Source organism: Mizuhopecten yessoensis, unplaced genomic scaffold (assembly GCF_002113885.1).
Source record: "Mizuhopecten yessoensis strain PY_sf001 unplaced genomic scaffold, ASM211388v2 scaffold716325, whole genome shotgun sequence".
NCBI lineage: Eukaryota > Metazoa > Mollusca > Bivalvia > Pectinida > Pectinidae > Mizuhopecten > Mizuhopecten yessoensis.
In genome coordinates this window covers 566,605-587,447 of record NW_018480060.1, presented here as the reverse complement: position 1 = coordinate 587,447, position 20,843 = coordinate 566,605, and the positions used below count along the sequence as shown (strand labels likewise).

The 20,843-nt window shown below is 39.1% G+C and overlaps 1 protein-coding gene across 5 annotated transcripts in view; it reads right to left on the bottom strand.

Annotated features, from left to right (window-relative positions):
• Positions 1–20,843, bottom strand: part of LOC110443089 (E3 ubiquitin-protein ligase PDZRN3-like) — a 192,046-nt gene that overhangs the window by 76,511 nt on the left and 94,692 nt on the right. The window contains exon 1 of one of the 5 annotated variants that reach the window (XM_021487080.1): positions 11,218–12,908. The exons of the other annotated variants lie outside the window; for them this stretch is intronic. Coding sequence (XP_021342755.1) covers positions 11,218–11,238 — 21 coding nt within the window. The 5' untranslated portion in view covers positions 11,239–12,908. Of the gene's footprint in view, positions 1–11,217; positions 12,909–20,843 lie in introns of those variants that run through there. 5 annotated transcript variants of the gene reach the window in all.

Sequence of the window (20,843 nt, the reverse complement as noted above, 5' to 3'; positions counted from 1 at the left end):
TGTGGTGTCTCTGTTCTAGAGGTGGAAAAGGATAAGAGGGTGTTGTGTCTCTGTCCTAGAGGTGGACAGGATAAGAGGGTGTGATGTCTCTGTTCTAGAGGTGGACAGGATAAGAGAGTGTGGTGTCTCTGTCCTAAAGGTGGACAGGATAAGAGGGTGTGGTGTCTCTGTCCTAGAGGAGGACAGGATAAGAGGGTGTGGTGTCTCTGTCCTGAAGGTGGACAGGATAAGAGGGTGTGGTGTCTCTGTTCTAGAGGTGGACAGGATAAGTGGGTGTGGTATCTCTGTCCTAGAGGTGGACAGGATAATAGGGTGTCTCTGTCCTAGAGGTGTACAAGTTTCTGTCTTTTGACCATTTGGTCTCTACAACACAGATATATCCTAGGCAGATTATCAATATAATCATTATACCTATGTAAATATCATCATCTAGCTGTCCCATAAAAAAAAGGATCTACAATCATTGTACACCTAATACTGACCATTGTTAATACTGTGTCCATAGTAACAAGGTATACAACCTCAGGCATGTATATTATTGTAACTTAAAAGTTTCAAATAACTAAACAAATTGACCAGTGGTCAAGTGACTAGACTCCAGCCATCTGCTGGTCACTGCACTGACCAGTGAATACACTGACTAACCACAAATACATGTTGGAGACTGTGTATGTACACTTGACCAGGACCTCCTGGGCCCAGAACCGACCCCCTACTATTCTGTATTGATAAGATACAGGTCATATGTGGCCAGAGTATTACTGACCACTTCTATACAGATCAGAGATTAGGGCCATATGGTTATATAAACACCAGAAGCATTCCATTGAGGCCTTATCTTGTAGGTTACATATACTGCAGCGGAATGTCAGGAATATACTGAGATATTAGGTGGCAGTGACCTCTATTACTGGAAAGCATCTCAAGGTCATTCAAATCAAATTTGTTCATCTGTAACAGGAGAGGAAAAATGCACGGCTAGAATGGGATTCGAACCTGGATCCTCCAAACTCTAAACAGACACTCTAGCCAATAGAGCTACCTGATCACCGGTGATCAACCAAGTCCAGTTCCGCTCCTCCATCATTTGTTTAAGTCTTCGCCCCGAGGAAACATTTTATTAAATAGATGTTATAAGATTTGGTAACAGTTATACTATTTCTGGACAAAATCTCCAGGTCATTCAAGTCACAGCTGTTATTTTATAGTCCATTTTATCCTGCTCTAGTAACACCATGACTGTTGAGAAACTTTCCCACAATATTTCTCACACCTGATATAGTGTGATACGCAAGAACAGCCACCATGTCTATGAAATGTATACCATGTATATCGAATCATTCAATATCGTAATTATGGAAAAAGAAAATTGATATCAAAGAAATTATGTGTATGTGATGTGAACAGATGGTTACGAGATATGATCATAGTAAATTTTTAAATGTTTAAGTGATTTTTAAAACCAGAACACCTGCATAGATATATATATATCAATAAGTAATATGTACTCCCAAGCTTCTGAAAGTCTGTGACATTACTATACACCCACATGTATCCAGGACTGAACGTCCAGAAGTTGGAGCCCCGAGGACACCTGAAACGCTATGATAAACAGCTTTTCCTGTCCCCGCCAACCCAACATTGTCACTGTCTTTACAAAACTTATAGATCTTCTTTGACTTTTCTGTGTTTTCCATACATCAAAAAGATGCTTTGTCTCAAACAAGCAGGTCTTATCCAGCCCCTGTGTGGGGATTTGTCTGTTGTTTACCACAAGGGGAAAACTACCACCTATAAATACCATTAAAATAGGATCAGCCTAATACAAATATTTTGATTTGTGAGCAACAAAGCAGATTTTAATACTTGTGTTATTGTGTTTCTAAGTCCTTAATCAGGAGGACCAAAAGGCACAGACGTCATGGTCTTAATGAACACTCCCTTTGATGTACTGATTTCTCAATTTAGGCGTAAAACTCTTGACTAGAGGATTTTATTTGTCCCCCCAACGAGAAGTCTGTTAGTCTGAACTCAAACGACAATTGTTCAGAAATAGTATTCAGTATAATCACTCGAGCAAATCTATCTCTCAAAACTCTTTTCTTTTTTCATCAGATTGTGTTTTGCTTGTCCAGTCTATAATCCGATTTAATCTTTTACTAAATACAGAAAAGCCCCTATGAATATTTCGGTTTCATTATCAGACAGATGAGAAAAGAATAGCCCCTGAAATTTGACACTGGAGGTATGTCAGCTGTACAAACCAATAGACCCTATCTATCAGTGGTTAAGAAATGGAGATAAAAAAATACTACCTTCTTTTATATTTTAACATTCTCTTTTCATAGTAAAATATTATATGCATCTCAGGTATGTTACAAACTATATTGGAAGTTTTACACCTGCGAGAAATTTATATGACATCACAGACCTACTCAGGAAATTGCTCTCCGATAGCATCAGACAGGGATAATGGGTCCCCAGGAACATGCAATCCAGCGGTGGAGGGCCGGTGGTGCACATCATATACAACATCACCCAATTCAAAACGCAGATATCTAAACCAACAACAACGCCATAGATCTCATCAGTATCTGATTCTCACCGACTGCAATTAGTAGGGTGTCTGTAGTTAGGCCGGTAACCGTCGGTAACTGGGGACTTTATGGGTTATATCACACAACAAACTCGTGTGTCGCCATGTTTTTTGTCGCAATATGACACATCTCAGTTATTTGTCATGTAAGGTACAATCAACCAGTGAGACTATCTCTCTATCTCGTACACACAACTGGTATGTGGAAACCCTTCAAAGACTGAGAGTATGAGTCTTAATGTAGAGTTATACTCTCACAATTACAGATAGACTGAAGGTAAAAGTCTATCGTAGAGGTACACAGATAGACTGAAGGTAAAAGTCTATCATAGAGGTACACAGATAGCCTAAAGGTGATAGTCTATCATAGAGTTACACAGATAGACTGAAGGTAAAAGTCTATTGTAGAGATACACAGATAGACTGAAGGTGATAGTCTATCATAGAGTTACACAGATAGACTGAAGGTAAAAGTCTATTGTAGAGGTACACAGATAGACTGAAGGTAAAAGTCTATCATAGAGGTACACAGATAGACTGAAGGTAAAAATCTATCATAGAGGTACACAGATAGACTGAAGGTAAAAGTCTATCATAGAGGTACACAGATAGACTGAAGGTAAAAGTCTATCATAGAGGTATACTCTTAAACTCACAGATAGACTATAATGGTTAAAGACGATCAATTGCTACAATGAGGAAAAGACTAAATGTGAAATCTACAAGTGAAGACAATGACCGCGTGTATGATAGAAAGTCAAAAGAAACAAAAATGTCAGAGAAACAAAATTATTACACATATACATCGGGAGATAGACAGATATGATAAATAAACGAAGAACGGAAACATCTACCATACATATATCACTGATATGTCATAGGATAGAACAGAAACCCAAACGTCTCCCAGCAATGACGTTTTCATTTGACCCCCATAATGATGGATGTGCAGGATTGTAACTTTAAAGGGACATTTACAAACACTAAAAAGGATGGAAATCACAGACTTGTAGCCATTTGACATGAAGAATGATTTATATGCTGAACATTTTACTTTGATAATAATACTTTGAATATAAATGAATACATAAAAAAATAATATGGAAATCAGAAAGATGTTGCCATGCCATACAAACGACTTCTACATGTAACATTCAAAATGTTTCAAAACACGGATCAATATCAAAAATGATTGAAATGCTGCGGAAAATAATCAGATAACCAAATATAAATTTTGTTCTAAGAACAGACAAAATGTTGCAAGCCATAGTGAAACTGTGATATTGTCAGATCCTGTAATGTACGTGTAATGGTAAAGATACTTACTGATTGGAAAAAAAATACCAAGTATTATGCTGTCAAAGAAATCTGTGGTTGTGCCTGTTTAACTCGTAAAATATTACAGAAGAAAATTGTTTTGATGTAACTAATCATATCTTATGGCCTTTAACTTTCTAAATATGTTATTTTTCAAAATATGATGCAATAACTATACTTCTTATCGTCTACTTCCATATTGGTACCACATGGGAGACCATATATCGGAACTGACAGCCATCTTGGATCACACACATGACCCCCGTTCAGAGGCACTTATATAACGTACACATCTTCTACTGTCAGGAAAACTTTAAATTCACCTTGACATTCTTATGTAACACGAATTATGATGTCAATGTTGATTGTCATTTTTTCTCCGTTCTGCCTCGGAATAGGTATTGGTACCATGTGTGGTACCGAACCGATTTGACAGCAAAAGAAAGCAGCCACTTATGCACATATTTTGTATTCACACTACCATCGTGGCCGACGTTAACATTTGACATAATTATGATGTCTGTATAAAGTGTATTGATATGTCATTGGCTCGGTTCCTCCTTCTGATACATATCAGTACCACATGCGGGTCCTGGAGAGTTTCTCAGGTTCCCCTCTGAAGCTACAAGTGTGACATTTACCATGCATTTGTGGGGGAATGTGTAGGCTAAGACCCACATCTGTAACATATGAACTACACATGTTTACAGTAGAGATCAAGGGGGGACGGCTACACACTACAATAGCCACGGTGATATACAACCAAAACTACTCTCCAAATATTTCACCTCCGTATCCCACCCAACAATGGCACCACGTTTGATCTGGCAAATCTCCGTCATGCTTACTCTCTAAACAAATACTTGACCGTTTTGATATTCATTACAGGCCAATCTGTCTGGTCAGTATGGTCCAAAAAATACAAGGTTGTTTTTCGTCCTTCATTATTGTTGGAATGATGTTCAGAGTATCTTTCCATGTGCATTGTTTACTTTATATATATCCTGTGTACAAGGGAAACATACGTCCAGGTTAACTTTCGCCCCCATATCCTTGGTAATGAAGGTGTATTTATCACCACATTGAATATCAGTAAATACCTAACTTATCACGACGTGGAACATAGGCATTCCATTGTGAATCACAAAATCAAGGTTTGTATGAATTTTACTGCACATATAAAGGGTACATATACATTCATATCCTTAACAGTTCCTTCAAAGGTTTTCGGGTTTGATGTCATCATATTTGAAATTTTTCGGGTGAAAGGGTTCATGTTTTGACAAGCTTTATAAACAAACTTGATGGTCTACAGGCAAGACAAGATGGTACTTGACTTTTTTAACAGAACTGAGGGGTCAAATTGGGGCAATGTCTACAATCTTTTTGAAGTTGTATTCCCCAGTTGTAATCTCTGACTGAAGTAACAGTTGTTTAGGCCCAGTCCAGGAAATCTTCTCCATGCATCAGAGCTGGAAGGATTGGTGGGGGGTGGGGGGTTGGGGGGGGATATCTTTGTGATAGATAGGTATATCATTGGATGATTTGAATGAAGTAAGCAAGCAGTCCTTATCACCATATGTTGTTTTTTGGTATCCTCAGGTGTTGTAACCAATGGCAACCCCAACAGTGATGGTTCTGGTGAGTAATGCACTGTTCAACAGAATTGATCATATCTGTAGAAATCAGGAAATTTGTTACATCAATCCAGGCCTGTCTGTATGTATACAAGGAGATAGCTGATGTAGTAGGGAGATAGGCTCTCTCCAGGAAAGGGAATCCTATGTGCAGTAAGAGGTACAGGGAAAATAAGGAACACACAGCACTGTTGTTAGACCTGCTGAATCTGGATACACAAAATCATACAAATTTGTACAAGAGTAACTTATTATCTTGTTTGAATTTATTTCCAAAACTTTCAAATATTTCGGACTTGCTACGTTTGAAAATTCTTAAAGTTACCAAAATAAACCCCCAAAAAAGCATACAGCTGATCGAGATGATAATAAATTGATGACAATCAAGATCTCCCAAGTGTTTGCAGGCTGACCAGACAGCTGTACATGCTATGAGCACCTCCCAGACCAAACGTGTGAGAAGAAAGCAACATATCTGATGTGCTTCAACCACTTAATGTCCGGTATCATCAGAAATATTTGGGAAGAAAAGTAACACAATTCACTGGCTGCCATAGATTATTGCTATGACACCAGGTCAGTTGTGTTAGCAACAATAAGATACTTCCACATTAGACCCTCAGACTTAACAAAGGAACAACATGACAATGACAATAGGCCCTACACCTAACATCACGTTATTCAAATTATAGATACTTATAAACCTCAAAATTAACCTAATTTGCTTTCATCAAGCTCCTAGGTGATGCAGACTAGACATAATACTTTATCGTGGCCTCTGTTGCAGACTTGTATGAGCAGTTTTGACAACAATTTTTGTACGACGGATAGGAAAGAGCTATAATAAACATGCTATTAATACAGGAATTATTGTGATGAAAATTTCAGACAATCCCAACAATGAGGTCACAGGCATTTCCGAACGGATTAATAGCCTGTTAAAGTACTTCATAGGTAGCCTGTCGACTGTCATCGGAATACTGGAACAATATATAAAGTAAGAATGAATAGGCGATAGTTGTACTCTATTTCATATTGGTTTGCTAATAGTCGCCATCTCGCCATACAAATACGGAGGTTATATTAGAAAGCTGCAGACACTGACTAAGTCCGGGGAAATCCTATAGGTCTGATACACAACGGTAGGTCAGACACTACGGATACCTGGCGTAATCTACACCACATCACACACACACACACACGTAATCCCCATGGATAATATAGGGACAAGTTGACAGAGTCGTGAAAACGTTTTCAGATCCGTTTCCAGAAATCTTGGCTGCACTGTATGGTTTGGTGACCTGCACTTGGAAGGTTAATAGATAGTAATATAACCTGCTCCAGTATGTTACTTAGAAAAATCGTGTGCTCAAACTTATCTTACGAACATTTCTTAAATGGAGCCAAAAGCGATAATCAAGATAAATGCGAGTATTTATCCATACGATTCTACGTCTGTGATCCCCACCCCTCTTACTTTAATCAGTACAAAGGTAGGCTCACATGCCTTCAGGTAGGCCTGCTTCTCCTGATCAGTCCCAGGCCCAATGATACACCCATCGGTGTGGAATTCCGGGCAGTTCAAACGGCACAGGAATTAAAATGAAATTCAAACAACTGAGTATTCAGAAAACCTATTTAAGCTTATCTCTGTGTCAATTTTTCAATATCTTATTAAACTTCAATAGAAAATAAAGCAACTTTCGTATTTCAAACTGCTTTAAAATTTAATGAGTCTGTGCTTCAGCCGTTTTTGTGAATATTGCGAGTGAGTTTTCTTTCAGGTGTTTCATTTATGAGTTGAGATCTTAAAACTTGTTAGAAAGCAAAATCTTTCACTGAAAAAGCAAATGTTGCCTAACATGAAGACATAGACAATACTACGGATGATTTACACCTATTTATCACACATATCACCAGTGTAACTTAAGTACCACTGATACCCTGGCTGTCAGGACGTCCTGGTGGAGGATTGTTGCTTTTCCTCTCTATTTGATTGAACAACAGACTAACTACTTAACTAGGACTGGAATAACCTTGAACCATTATCGAATGTCAAGGAACCAAAGAGTGGTGACAGCTGAGGACAGATTAGGCACAGATATACATTTATAGGACTTGGGAGCAACCTTTATGATTGTGTAATGCCAATTAACCATCACTCAATTGGAGGCAATATATGTGGGTAAATGATTGTGTAATGCCAATTAACCATCAGTCAATTAGAGGCAATATATGTGGGTAAAATGTATGTCTACAGTTTGGAGGGTCCGGTTTCGAATCCCAGTCTTGGCTGTTGCTTTTCCTGTAATGTTACAATTACATAACATAGAGGGCTCAAGTGGTCACCAAAACACTGGATCAGTTTCTATGGTTACAGAAAACCCATTAGATCAGTCGCCATGTCAAAGAGTAATTCATTGTTATCATGGTAGTTAGTAATCCTTGTATTTGTTACCATGGTTACCAATAATCCATTATAAAGGTTGCCATGTTGCTGGGTTATCCATTGTGAGTTCCTTGCCTGCATTCTGTACTGTTGGAGGCTGTTACTTTTATTAGTGGTTAATTATACTATGATTATTATGAGGGGGAGAGCTTACATTGTGTGGGGGAAGGATGGTGAGAGGGGAGATACACACAGGGTCTCCCTACCCTCACCAACACTCCCCAACACATTCCAATTTGCAGGCGTAATTGGCTTTTCACAGCACATGTTTAAAGTCTTCACTTGAGAAAAAGGTAGTGCTGAAGTGACTGGCTAGGGAGTAGTGTTGGTGGGGGAGGAGGCGAGGGGAGGCGAGGGGAGGCTGTCACTCACATACTATAGCAGCAGGGCTATAACTACAGGTACACCACCAGTAATCAGACCAAAATTACACCAAACACTCCACAAATTGCTGAACATTAACTTTCATTCCTGTCTGCAGCTTGTGGCAAAGAAAAGTGATAGATAATATTTCAGGTTACTCCTCCCCTGTTAAACTGATTGCAGCTGTAAGCATTATTTATTTCCATAATACCTACCTCCTGTGTGCTGCTAATTAGTATTAACTCACCAGCTAGAAAACTACCAGCACAAACCACACACAAAAAATGCTATCATCACCAAGTAAATTTGAATAAAATCAAAATCTCATTATATACTTTTGACCTCGTATGACTTCTGGACATCCCATAACACTCTGTGATATAGATCTATCCTAAAAGCTATCATGTGCTCCGATATCCTTTGATGAGAGTAAGCTGAGAGTGTAGCCACACGCCTGTGATTTCTATCCTTCCCCCAGTTTATGTATGGAGCCAGCTTCAATTGTTATGGACCTTGCCCTCAAGTGTAGTTATGCTTATGTGAAAGTTCTGAATCACTACTTTTTTATGTCATACACAAGTTGCATTTATTGGCAAATGTAAACTCATATAAACGATTCATATGAATCATAGAAATTGCACACTTCAATCTGATGTACTCAAGACTGATGTTATACCATGCAAAGCAACTAAATCATGAATGATATATGTAATCTGTTAATTCAAGTAGGAAATATAGTTTACTAGTATTCATTGTAGTGAGCTTGGCAGTGGAACTGTTTTGGAAGTGAGCTTGGCTGTAGGTCTATTTTGTGGTTAGCCCGACTCTACGTCTATATTGTCATAAGCTTGACTCTAGGTCTATATTGCATTGAGCTGTTATAAACAGTAGATTTATGTTGCATCGAGCTTGAGAGTAGGTCTATATTGTAGTGAGCTTGTAGTGAGGTCTATATTATAATAATAATAATTTAAGGTTCTTATATATCGCTTTATCACAACCTAGTTCTCAAAGCGGTTAACAAACTATTATCCGTGGTTATAGGGCCTTTGCAACCAGACAATATCGTTCTCAACTCCCTGGGGAGCATACAGGCGGTGCTGCCATTTCAGCGCTCACAGCTAGCATTCAACAATTTTAGCACTGCCCAACCACGTACTCATTTACAGCTGAGTAGACTGGAACAAGTGGAGTAAAGCATCTTGCTCAAAGATACAACACAGTGCCGTGCCGTGACTTCAACCCGCAACCCTTTGGTCACGAGCCCAGCATCCTACCACTAGACTACCGTGCCTCCCGTATTGTAATGAGCTCGACTCTGGGTCTATATTGCATTGAGCTTGACTGTAAATCTGTATTGTATTGAGCTTGACTGTAGGTCTATATTTTAGTGAGCTTGACTGTATGTCTATATTGTAGTGATCTTGGCTGTATGACTATATTGTAATGAACTTGATTCTAGGTCTATATTGTAGTGAACTTGGCTGTAGGTCTATATTGTAATGAGCTTGACTCAAGGTCTATATTGTAATGAGCTCGGCTGTAGGTCTATATAGTAGTGAGCTTGACTCTAGGTCTATATTGTAGTGAACTTGAATGTAGGTCTATATTGTAATGAGCTTAACCATAGGTCTATTTTTTAGTGAACTTGACTGTAGGTCTATATTGTAATGAGCTTGAGTCTAGGTCTATATTGTAGTGAGCTGGGCTGTCGGTCTATATTGTAGTGAGCTTGACTCTAGGTCTATATTGGAGTGAGCTTGACTGTAGGTCTATATTGTAATGAGCTTAACCATAGGTCTATTTAGAGTGAACTTGACTGTAGGTCTATATTGTAAAGAGCTCGGATATAGGTCTATATTGTAGTAAGTTTGACTTTAGGTCTATATTATAAAGAGCTCGGATGTAGGTTTATATTGTAATGAGCTTGACTCTAGGTCTATATTGTAATGAGCTTGGCTGTAGGTCTATATTGTAGTGAGCTTGACTCTAGGTCTATACTGTAGTGAGCTTGGTTGTCAGTATATATTGTAATGAGCTTGACTGTAGGTCTATACTGTAGTGAGCTTGACTGTAGGTCTATACTGTAGTGAGCTTGACTGTCAATCTATATTGGAGTGAGCTTGACTGTAGGTCTATATTGTAGTGAGCTTGGCTGTTGGTCTATATTGGAGTGAGCTTGACTGTAGGTCTATATTGGAGTGAGCTTGACTGTAGGTCTATATTGTAGTGAGCTTGACTTTTGGTCTATATTGTAATGAGCTTGGCTGTAGGTCTATATTGAAGTGAGCTTGACTCTAGGTCTATATTGTAGTGAGCTTGGTTGTCGGTATATATTGTAGTGAGCTTGACTCTTGGTCTATATTGTAGTGAGCTTGGCTGTCAATCTATATTGGAGTGAGCTTGACTGTAGGTCTATATTGTAGTGAGCTTGGCTGTAGGTCTATATTGGAGTGAGCTTGACTGTAGGTCTATATTTTAGTGAGATTGACTGTATGTCTATATTGTAGTGAGCTTGACCATAGGTCTATATTGTATTGAGCTTGCATGGCTGTTGTACTGTAGTGTACAGTGAACATGACCAAAGCAGCTACCACAAGCATTGTAAGTAAATACATCATTTAAAACAGATTTTAAATATAGCACATGCTTTATCTAATAGTGAAACATGCTAACAAGAGTGTTCATTGAGAAGTTGATCTTTTTCTTACATTAAAAAATCAATAGTATATTCTTTCATGCAGAATGTAGCTATATTCAAGCCATGAAAACAACTTAAAAGAAAATGTACATTTAAGAATGATGTATGGGCGACACTAACCTCAATTAATTTGGGGTATGTGTATTATACTTACTTTCAGAATAATAAAATCCATAGTCTATGCAGACAGGCTGGATCTGTGGAAATGTTTGCCGCGATCACATCGGACCTAACTCAGCCGGTATCCCAGAGAATACACACCTGGCACTACATCCATACCTGTTCCGTTACCTGTTTACTTATTAGCCTTTTCTGGAACACCTTTCAGGTGAAAACCAAAACAAAATCTTTGATCATGTATACATCACTCATCTTTCCTTTTCAAATCACGGAAGACACTCCAGAAACATCATATGGTTAAATTTCCACATATCCATATTTTTCAGCAACACACATTACATTTTTACTAATAAACAAACTTTTATAATCCAAGGTGGTCATCAAGCATAGCTTCACTCTAAATCAGCAGCTTATTCACTTTAAAGAACTCCAAAGAAAACTTTTCAAACTTTCTGAAGTCATGACTTAACTATTTCCATGCACACTTTGATATACAAAAGTATCCCAAAGTTGTCAGAAAGTTTGATGAGTAGGCCCAGAAGAGGTCACCTGCATTACTGGTCAGCTGGTCAGGTATAAATTAACCAGCCTAACAACCCATGGTGTATACTAAAGGTAGGTGATGCTGGGTCTCTCTCTCTACAGTATCTCCTGGTACCGAGGAATGCTGGGAAATATGTAAATCCAATCAGAGGAGCATCATCTCCTCCTGTCGTCTGCTTCTCTGAGGCAGGCCTGTGCCTTTTCTTATCTCCCTCCCATTGAAGAGCTTGTTTGCAGCTGACCCAGGCTGACTTAGAGAAGGATCGTGCCTGGCTGTTTGAAGTCCCCCTATCTCTTCCTTCTATCACCCTATATCTGTACCAACGCTACCTATAACACAACCGACACATGCGCTCCCTACCTACCTACTTAATGAACATTTACAAACTCTTAAAAAACTTTTTCTCTGTCAGTGAATTGTATCGCGCTTGGGTTGGCACACTTGTGCGTGTTAATATCTGCGTGTAGGAGAGAGTGACAATGTTGACAGGCGAGGGCCAGTGACTCCTTGAGGACTCGTTGGAATAGTGACCACGTCTGGACCCTTCACGGGAACTCAGGTATCTGAGGGAGTCAGTGTGTATCAAGCTGAAGGTAAATCCGCACTAGGACAGGTGAAAAGGCAGAGACATACAGATACTAGTACTCAATGAAGCGTGCTCGTCATGATTTGAGCTAACGATTATCTATTTACCTGTGTTAAACACATACGGAGAATCACTCCACACTTATGACAATGTACTCAGGTTCTCTCCAACCTTGAGTATCGCCACTGATAAAATCACTATCTCTGGGTACAAGGATACTGCTTAATTACAGGTAGATGTACACAATGTCCAGGTCACCATAGGTCCAGTCCGGGACAGGTAAACATGTCAACGTCAAAACAATCTCAGCAGCCAGGTGTATACAGGTAGACACAGGTATATATTAGGTGTGTCCTCTGATTGTCATTACCACACAGAAAAGGCCAGTTAGGGGCTGTGATCAGTGACCACTGTCCAGTTAGTGACACAGAGGCGGTCAAATGACAGGTGGGTTAACACTTCCTTCATCAAAACTGACCACCCTGACAAATGGTCCCCACTGTCGGATACTTCCCCGATTAGACTTCTATGGTCATTCTTGCCATCATGGTCCATTGCATTACTTCCCTGATCAGATTTTCAATGGTCATTCTTGCCATCAAGCTCACTGTACAGAGCTGACCAACAGGTGACAGATTTAAGCCTAGGGTTCCAGTGGTCAGTTCTAATTACATCTGTCTATACTGTGTTAATGGGACGTTCTACTGGATCCCGTTTATGTAATGATCTGTGTGATTACTGCCTTGTTTGGCTAATGTCCAGTCAGGTGGCTGCTTTCACAGTTCTTGTTGACGACCCAATGGCCATTACAAGCTGGCTTCAGGCCACCACACGGGACTTTTACACCTTACCAGTGACCACAAGTAAACAAGTGCACTGGGGCATACAAAAGATTCGGAATCTAAAATCAATTCCTTATTGCACAATACTGACAATATTTATCCCTAATCAAAATACCTTCTATTACCTGGACAGGTAAAATCCTACTAATCTGTTGCTCTAAACCAGAGCGACACTTGATCATCCAGAGATAGCAGGACAACAATAGGTGGGTCGTCCCCGGGCTCTAGGCGCTGGGTAACAGGGGGCGGGACTCTCCTTTGACTCCGTTTTTTCCACCTTTTAATTTAACATGCAGGTGTGAAGAAACGCACACAAAGTGCCAGGTATGTGCATTAGCTACCTAAGAGTTTCTAATTTCACAATAATTCTGCTTGAATTGCTTCTTTATTTTCTTTTGTAGCCATGTGTCAAACTTCAAAGGCTCTAAAAAATCTACCCCTTATATGTGGATTGAATTCTGTCCTGTAAAAACGGTGTGTATTCCCACAGATTGGCTACTCTCCCCCGAGTGTAGCTACCGAGACTTTCCTTTAACCCTGGGATCTTGATCTCAGCCATTGGAGCAGTCCTACAAATACATGTAACTCTCACATTCCTTTGTAATCGAGATATGAGTACAATTTTATTTATGGAAATCTTTTTCATGCCATAAAAGTTTTTGAGTGAAGCGTGGGTAGTGTAACTGCCAGGTATAATGTTGGACCCGACTGTCAGCCCGATTATGTCAATGTGATATTAACGAACTGATACCACATCTCGCGTCTCCACCGAGACGTCTAAGCCACAAAAACTAACATCGTTCACTTTAGGAGCTAGAAATGCTTCCAAATCTGGTTTTAAAATTTAAAAATTGTTAACGTCAATAAACCAACACATACAAAAACCTCTGTAATTCCTACATTGTGGCCTCTGTGTGACAAGGGAAGTAACTCCCTAAAGCCTGTCAGCTACATTGCCAAACACTGTTAAAGGGATAGCATGACTATTAAAGAGAGCATTTCATTGATCGACCGACAAATAGATGGATTGCTGCTGCAGATAGAGTTATAGAGTTCAAATAAAGAGTGTCCAGGTAGTATGTTAGGGTTATCATAAACACTGTCCAGGTAGTATGTTAGGGTTCTCATAAACAGTGTCCAGGTAGTATGTTAGGGTTCTCATAAACACTGTCCAGGTAGTATGTTAGGGTTCTCATAAACAGTGTCCAGGTAGTATGTTAGGGTTCTCATAAACACTGTCCAGGTAGTATGTTAGGGTTCTCATAAACACTGTCCAGGTAGTATGTTAGGGTTCTCATAAACACTGTCCAGGTAGTATGTTAGGGTTCTCATAAACACTGTCCAGGTAGTATGTTAGGGTTCTCATAAACACTGTCCAGGTAGTATGTTAGGGTTCTCATAAACACTGTCCAGGTAGTATGTTAGGGTTCTCATAAACACTGTCCAGGTAGTATGTTAGGGTTCTCATAAACACTGTCCAGGTAGTATGTTAGGGTTCTCATAAACACTGTCCAGGTAGTATGTTAGGGTTCTCATAAACACTGTCCAGGTAGTATGTTAGGGTTCTCATAAACACTGTCCAGGTAGTATGTTAGGGTTCTCATAAACACTGTCCAGGTAGTATGTTAGGGTTCTCATAAACACTGTCCAGGTAGTATGTTAGGGTTCTCATAAACACTGTCCAGGTAGTATGTTAGGGTTCTCATAAACACTGTCCAGGTAGTATGTTAGGGTTCTCATAAACACTGTCCAGGTAGTATGTTAGGGTTCTCATAAACACTGTCCAGGTAGTATGTTAGGGTTCTCATAAACACTGTCCAGGTAGTATGTTAGGGTTCTCATAAACACTGTCCAGGTAGTATGTTAGGGTTCTCATAAACACTGTCCAGGTAGTATGTTAGGGTTCTCATAAACACTGTCCAGGTAGTATGTTAGGGTTCTCATAAACACTGTCCAGGTAGTATGTTAGGGTTCTCATAAACAGTGTCCAGGTAGTATGTTAGGGTTCTCATAAACAGTGTCCAGGTAGTATGTTAGGGTTCTCATAAACACTGTCCAGGTAGTATGTTTGGGTTATCATAAACACTGTCCAGGTAATATGTTAGGGTTATCATAAACACTGTCCAGGTAATATGTTAGGGTTATCATAAACACTGTCCAGGTAGTATGTTATATTGTTAAATTAGATATTGTTGAATTAATAAACTAACTCATTAATCATTTCAGACACAAACTTCAGTTTAAATTGTTTTAGCTTCATTGAGTGGTGAGCAATACTACATTCAATAAATCTAAATTTCAACATGGTTACCAACTAAAGCACAGATAAAATGATTACCATCAAACCCTATATTATTGTATTTCTAACCAAGTCCATTATACAGACCATCAAACCGTATAGTGTTGTAGTTCTAACCAAGTCCATTATACAGACAAGTGTACTTGTGTTCAGTTCTAGATATAGCATTAGGACCTACAGCAAACCTACGCCACTATTGTCCTGTAGTAATAGGCTTGGAAGACAAGCAAACCTATGCCACAATTGTCCTGTAGTAAAAGGCTCGGAAGACAAGCAAACCTACACCACTATTTTACTGTAGTAATAGGCTTGGAAGACAAGCAAACCTACACCACTATTGTCCTGTAGAAATAGGCTTGGAAAACAAGCAAACCTACGCCACTATTGTCCTGTAGTAATAGGCTCGGAAGACAAGCAAACCTACGCCACTATTGTCCTGTTGTGATAGGCTTGGAAGACAAGCAAACCTATGCCACTATTTTCCTGTAGTAATAGGCTTGGAAGACAAGCAAACCTACACCACTATTGTCCTGTAGTAATAGGCTTGGAAGACAAGCAAACCTACGACACTATTGTCTTGTAGAAATAGGCTTGGAAGACAAGCAAACCTACACCACTATTGTCCTGTAGTAATAGGCTTGGAAGACAAGCAAACCTACGCCACTATTGTCCTGTAGAAATAGGCTTGGAAGACAAGCAAACCTACACCACTATTGTCCTGTAGAAATAGGCTTGGAAGACAAGCAAACCTACGCCACTATTGTCCTGTTGTGATAGGCTTGGAAGACAAGCAAACCTACACCACTATTGTCCTGTAGTGATAGGCTTGGAAGACAATCAAACCTACACCACTATTGTCCTGAAGAAATAGGCTTGGAAGTCAAGCAAACCTACGCCACTATCGTCCTGTAGTAATAGGCTTTGAAGACAAGCAAACCTATGCCACTATTTTCCTGTAGTAATAGGCTTGGAAGACAAGCAAACCTACGCCACTATCGTCCTGTAGTAATAGGCTCGGAAGACAAAATATTGTCATTTAACTATCAATCAAGTTTTTATTTTCCAATTCAAGACCATTTTCATTTCTATTGATCCTGTTCACTGGTATATATATTTGATAAAAGAAAGCCTTCGGAGGGTTTCTCATTTCATTTTCTTTTTTTTTCTATATTTCTATTCAGACTTTGCCCTAAAAGTCTATTTTCTTATTATGTTATTGTGCATAGGCAACAGTTAGCCTGAATTTCATTGATTGCTTCAGCCAGTCATTAATAAAATCAAGAACTCCTTTTAAAAGCAATTTAAAAAAATTCGATTAATTTGACATGCGCTTTTATCCTGCAAAGACAGTTTAGCCTTCCCCATGCTCCAGCTGGGCCCACATAAGTAACATGGTAATAAATATAGCAGGGCACTACAATGGCACAACCCATTAATAGGCTTTATTTGGTAGGTCTTTACATAAAAAACTGATTAATGTGAAGTGATGTGTAAACTTCTATATCTTACTACACTCTCAAACTGCATTATGCTGGTCGCCTATACCACACAAAAGCTAAACCTGCACATACTCAATTCCGTTTGAAGTCAATTATCACTTGGAAAAAAAATATCAAATATCAAAAGTTTCGAAAAATTAATAGCTTTTTCTAAATCGTGCATATCAAGATGCCATAAAATGTTGTTTATTCAAATTTGAAGAGAGAAGAAAATGGAAAACACATCTATAAATAATGTCTAGGTTACACTCTACAGCAGGCCAACTATAGGTGACAGTGATAATGTTATCATTGTTCAGGAAGATCTGTCATAATACACACAGCAATAACTTATAACATCTGTCATACAAACTCAGAGTTTAATAAGGCTTCTTTTACATCCCTCGTTTTGTAAATAAACCACTGGCTACGTTTGTAAATAAACATACATAATGACCCCTACAGAAAACCACTGGCTTGGTATATAACACCCCCCTAGATTTTGTCTACAGTTAAATCACCCTATCCTAGTGTACACCAATTAATGAGGATGCCAACATAAGTCTATCAAATCTCTACATCATGTTCCTCCGATTAAAATCATGTGAGAACCACATCACTGCCTGCCTCACCACTATTAAAGTATTTACATTAATGCTAAGATATTCTGTCAAACAGGCTAAGAAATGGGTTTCAGCTTATGGCATAGGGGACGCGAAGTGTCAAAACATTGATCACCCTACCCAGACACATGTCATTGTGCCACTGGCTATAAATAGCCGACAGGAAGTGCTCCGCGGCCATGGTCAATTACCCGTCACACTGCTGGTGTGCTTATCCAAGCAGATCTGCCCTGATTAAATTCCCTGTTGACACATGGCAGGGTACGCTGTAATGATACTGCCAGTAAAAAGATAATTTGGTCAAGAGGCGTGTATACCAGAGCTTGGGGTAGACGGCTATTTAATGGGAAATGCTATGATTAGAAACATAGAGACTCAAACATTCCGACTGGCACCCCCAGAGTCTCAACAAGGTCTCACTCAAAGTGGTGATATTGACACCCATGTCAGTTTCACTTCTTTGACAGTTTGTAAACACAGCAAGGGTGGAAGTGATGGGAGGTTTAGTGGTTACAGAGAGGTAGAAAGGCAGTACGCTGCAACTAAAATGTCACTTTACATTTTTAATATAAACATTACAAGTTTTGGAAAACCATGAAATTTCATCAGGATCATGTATGTACATCAGCGTTACACAATTTTAAAGTTTTATTATAAACAAAATATGTACAAGACATGGAATTTTTATGTTACAAATCATCAAAGCGCTTTTAACACAAATAGTCTTGGCATTTGTGAGTAATTCAAAAATAACTCCCTCAACTTTAAACTATTAAAACTACCACATGCAGCGTGCGTACAGCAACAGTTGACTTTTATAGGCAAAACAATGTACAAAATAATACTCTCTTTCAATTTTACAATGCCCCACCCCTCAGCCTAACTGTAAAGTTTTTTGTTCAGACATATACTAATGCCGACATCATAACAAAATATAGTCTAATATGATCAACACTCTAATTGTCCAAGCTTTCCATTTCACTTATTTATTGAATATTCAGACTACTAACAAATTTACATTTAAGTAATAGAAAATTAAAAGAGATAGGTAATATAGGTCTCAATCAGGTAAACCACAGCTTAAAATTTGTAATGCTATATTAAGAAATTTAAGTCTTTTTGCAACCTGAATAGTTTATTCCAAGCTTTTTGGTTACACAAATAACACAGGGTCATATATATACAGGTAACGCTAGGGCATGTGTATAGTAATATACAGATAACACAGGGGCATGTGTATAGCTATATGTAATAACAAAGGCATATGTGTATAGTTATACAGATAACACAGGGGCATGTGTATAGTCATAAAAGTAACCCTGGGGCCATGGATATAGTTATACAGATAACACAGGGGCATGTGTATAGTCATAAAAGTAACCCTGGGGCCATGGATATAGTTATACAGATAACACAGGGGCACGTCTACAATTATGCAGGCAACACATGGCAATGACTACAGATACACCCGGGGGTATGTGTATATTTGTACACCCACTTTTGTTTGTGTGATAAAAACTCACCCAATCCTTGGTCCTAGCTTGTCTGTGGGACATATAGTCCCCGTCCTTCCTCTGGAGCCCCAGGGGGCCGTATGTGGGACCAGGACACACAAGTCCCGAGGACATCAGGTACATGACAATGTTTTTCTCAATACACCTTCACAATGAACTACAATTAATCCTCTGTTTATATATACTCAAATCAAGTTACAAAATCCTAAGATTTATGTAAGTTTCTTTATAATTTTAACAATGAAAGTTGTCTTTGTGACAAGAGTTTGTACCCGACTTAGTAAAACAGCTGTTCATCCTCTTCTGCATCTAACTCTTTAATCCTAAAATCTTGGTGCCGACAGCCACTTTCCAGTTAAGATCTGATCCTACTTGCTAGAAACACTGTTACAAATTCTCCAGAATAAAACAATCCTGTCACTTTTGTTAAATGTCAGCACACCAACTTTCTCCCTAAGAAGGGACTTCAGATGTCACTGAGCAAGCAGCCAGTAAGGTTGTGATCTGACATGTGGGCTCTAGTGCCAACATACCGCTCATCAGACACCCCGGAGTTCAAGGTCTTTAAAGGTCACAGGGTATGAATTACACTTTTAAGAGCCACTTCCACTAATCTTGAAAATAACAGAAATCTGTCTAAAGCACAGAGTTTTTACAACTTAATGCAGTAAGGATATTGTCTGATTAGAATGTACCCAGTGAGAGTTAGAGTTGATGACCAACCATTATCCGGGACAATGATGGTGACAGGTAGTACAATGGTAGGTATTCTAGCCGATGTCATAGGTCAGCTACACCACAATGTCCTCACCTGCTTCTCTTCCTAAAGGATCACATCAAAGTGAGAGGGCACTCAGGACTCTACTGGACCGGTCAGTGATGACCATGCAAAGTCCACTCAAGTGTGATGAAAATTAACTATGTCATTGGTCTTTGTTGACCAAGTGTCCAAAACAAACTGAGTGACCAGTTCACTATCCAAACCCACACTGACCAATCTCAGCAGGCCCTGGCAGATTTAACTGGTTGGGAGAGGGGGTCCCAATGACAAGGCCATATGTATAGTCCCCCTGTTGTGAGGGATTACCACCCACCCCTATACCCTAAGATTGTTTTAATTCCTCTGATTATGAAGTCCAAGCTAACAGTAAAGATTGCGGTTGGCCCTCCTATGATCCCCGTGTCTGGAGAACAGGAGAACATTATTGTTTACTGCTGATGCAGGCTCTGCAATGATTGTAACGGGTAAAATCCAATGATGCTGGTAGAAATTTGTTCCTATTGCATGTGCTGCTGGTCCCTTCTGGGACCCTAGGGACCCACCTAATTACAACATTAATGGTTAGGTTATCACTGTACTGCCTGATAATACCCAGAAAGGGGCTCCAATAACAGCTGTTATCAGTGTGGGCAGGGTAATTGGTGTTAGGGCCTTATCTAGGACCCCAGTCCTTAACCATTCTAATAGCCTGGACAATCACTACACTGGCCAGCAGCCGAAACATTAGCCTGGAATTGGTGTTAAACTAGAGCCTGATATCCACAACTTCTCCGACTTAATTGACAAAAAAATGTAATTACTGACGAAATTCGCCATCTTTATACAGATTTTTCATTTTTACAAAGATTAGAAAAAAAAGAAATTAAATTCTAACATCATTTGTATAAAGAGAAGATTTAATTGAGTTTAAAAGAGTGTTATCGTCTTATTAGCTACAATGAAATTTGAAGAAGTTCGGAGAATATAAAAGGAGTCAGCATATTGTGAAAGTAT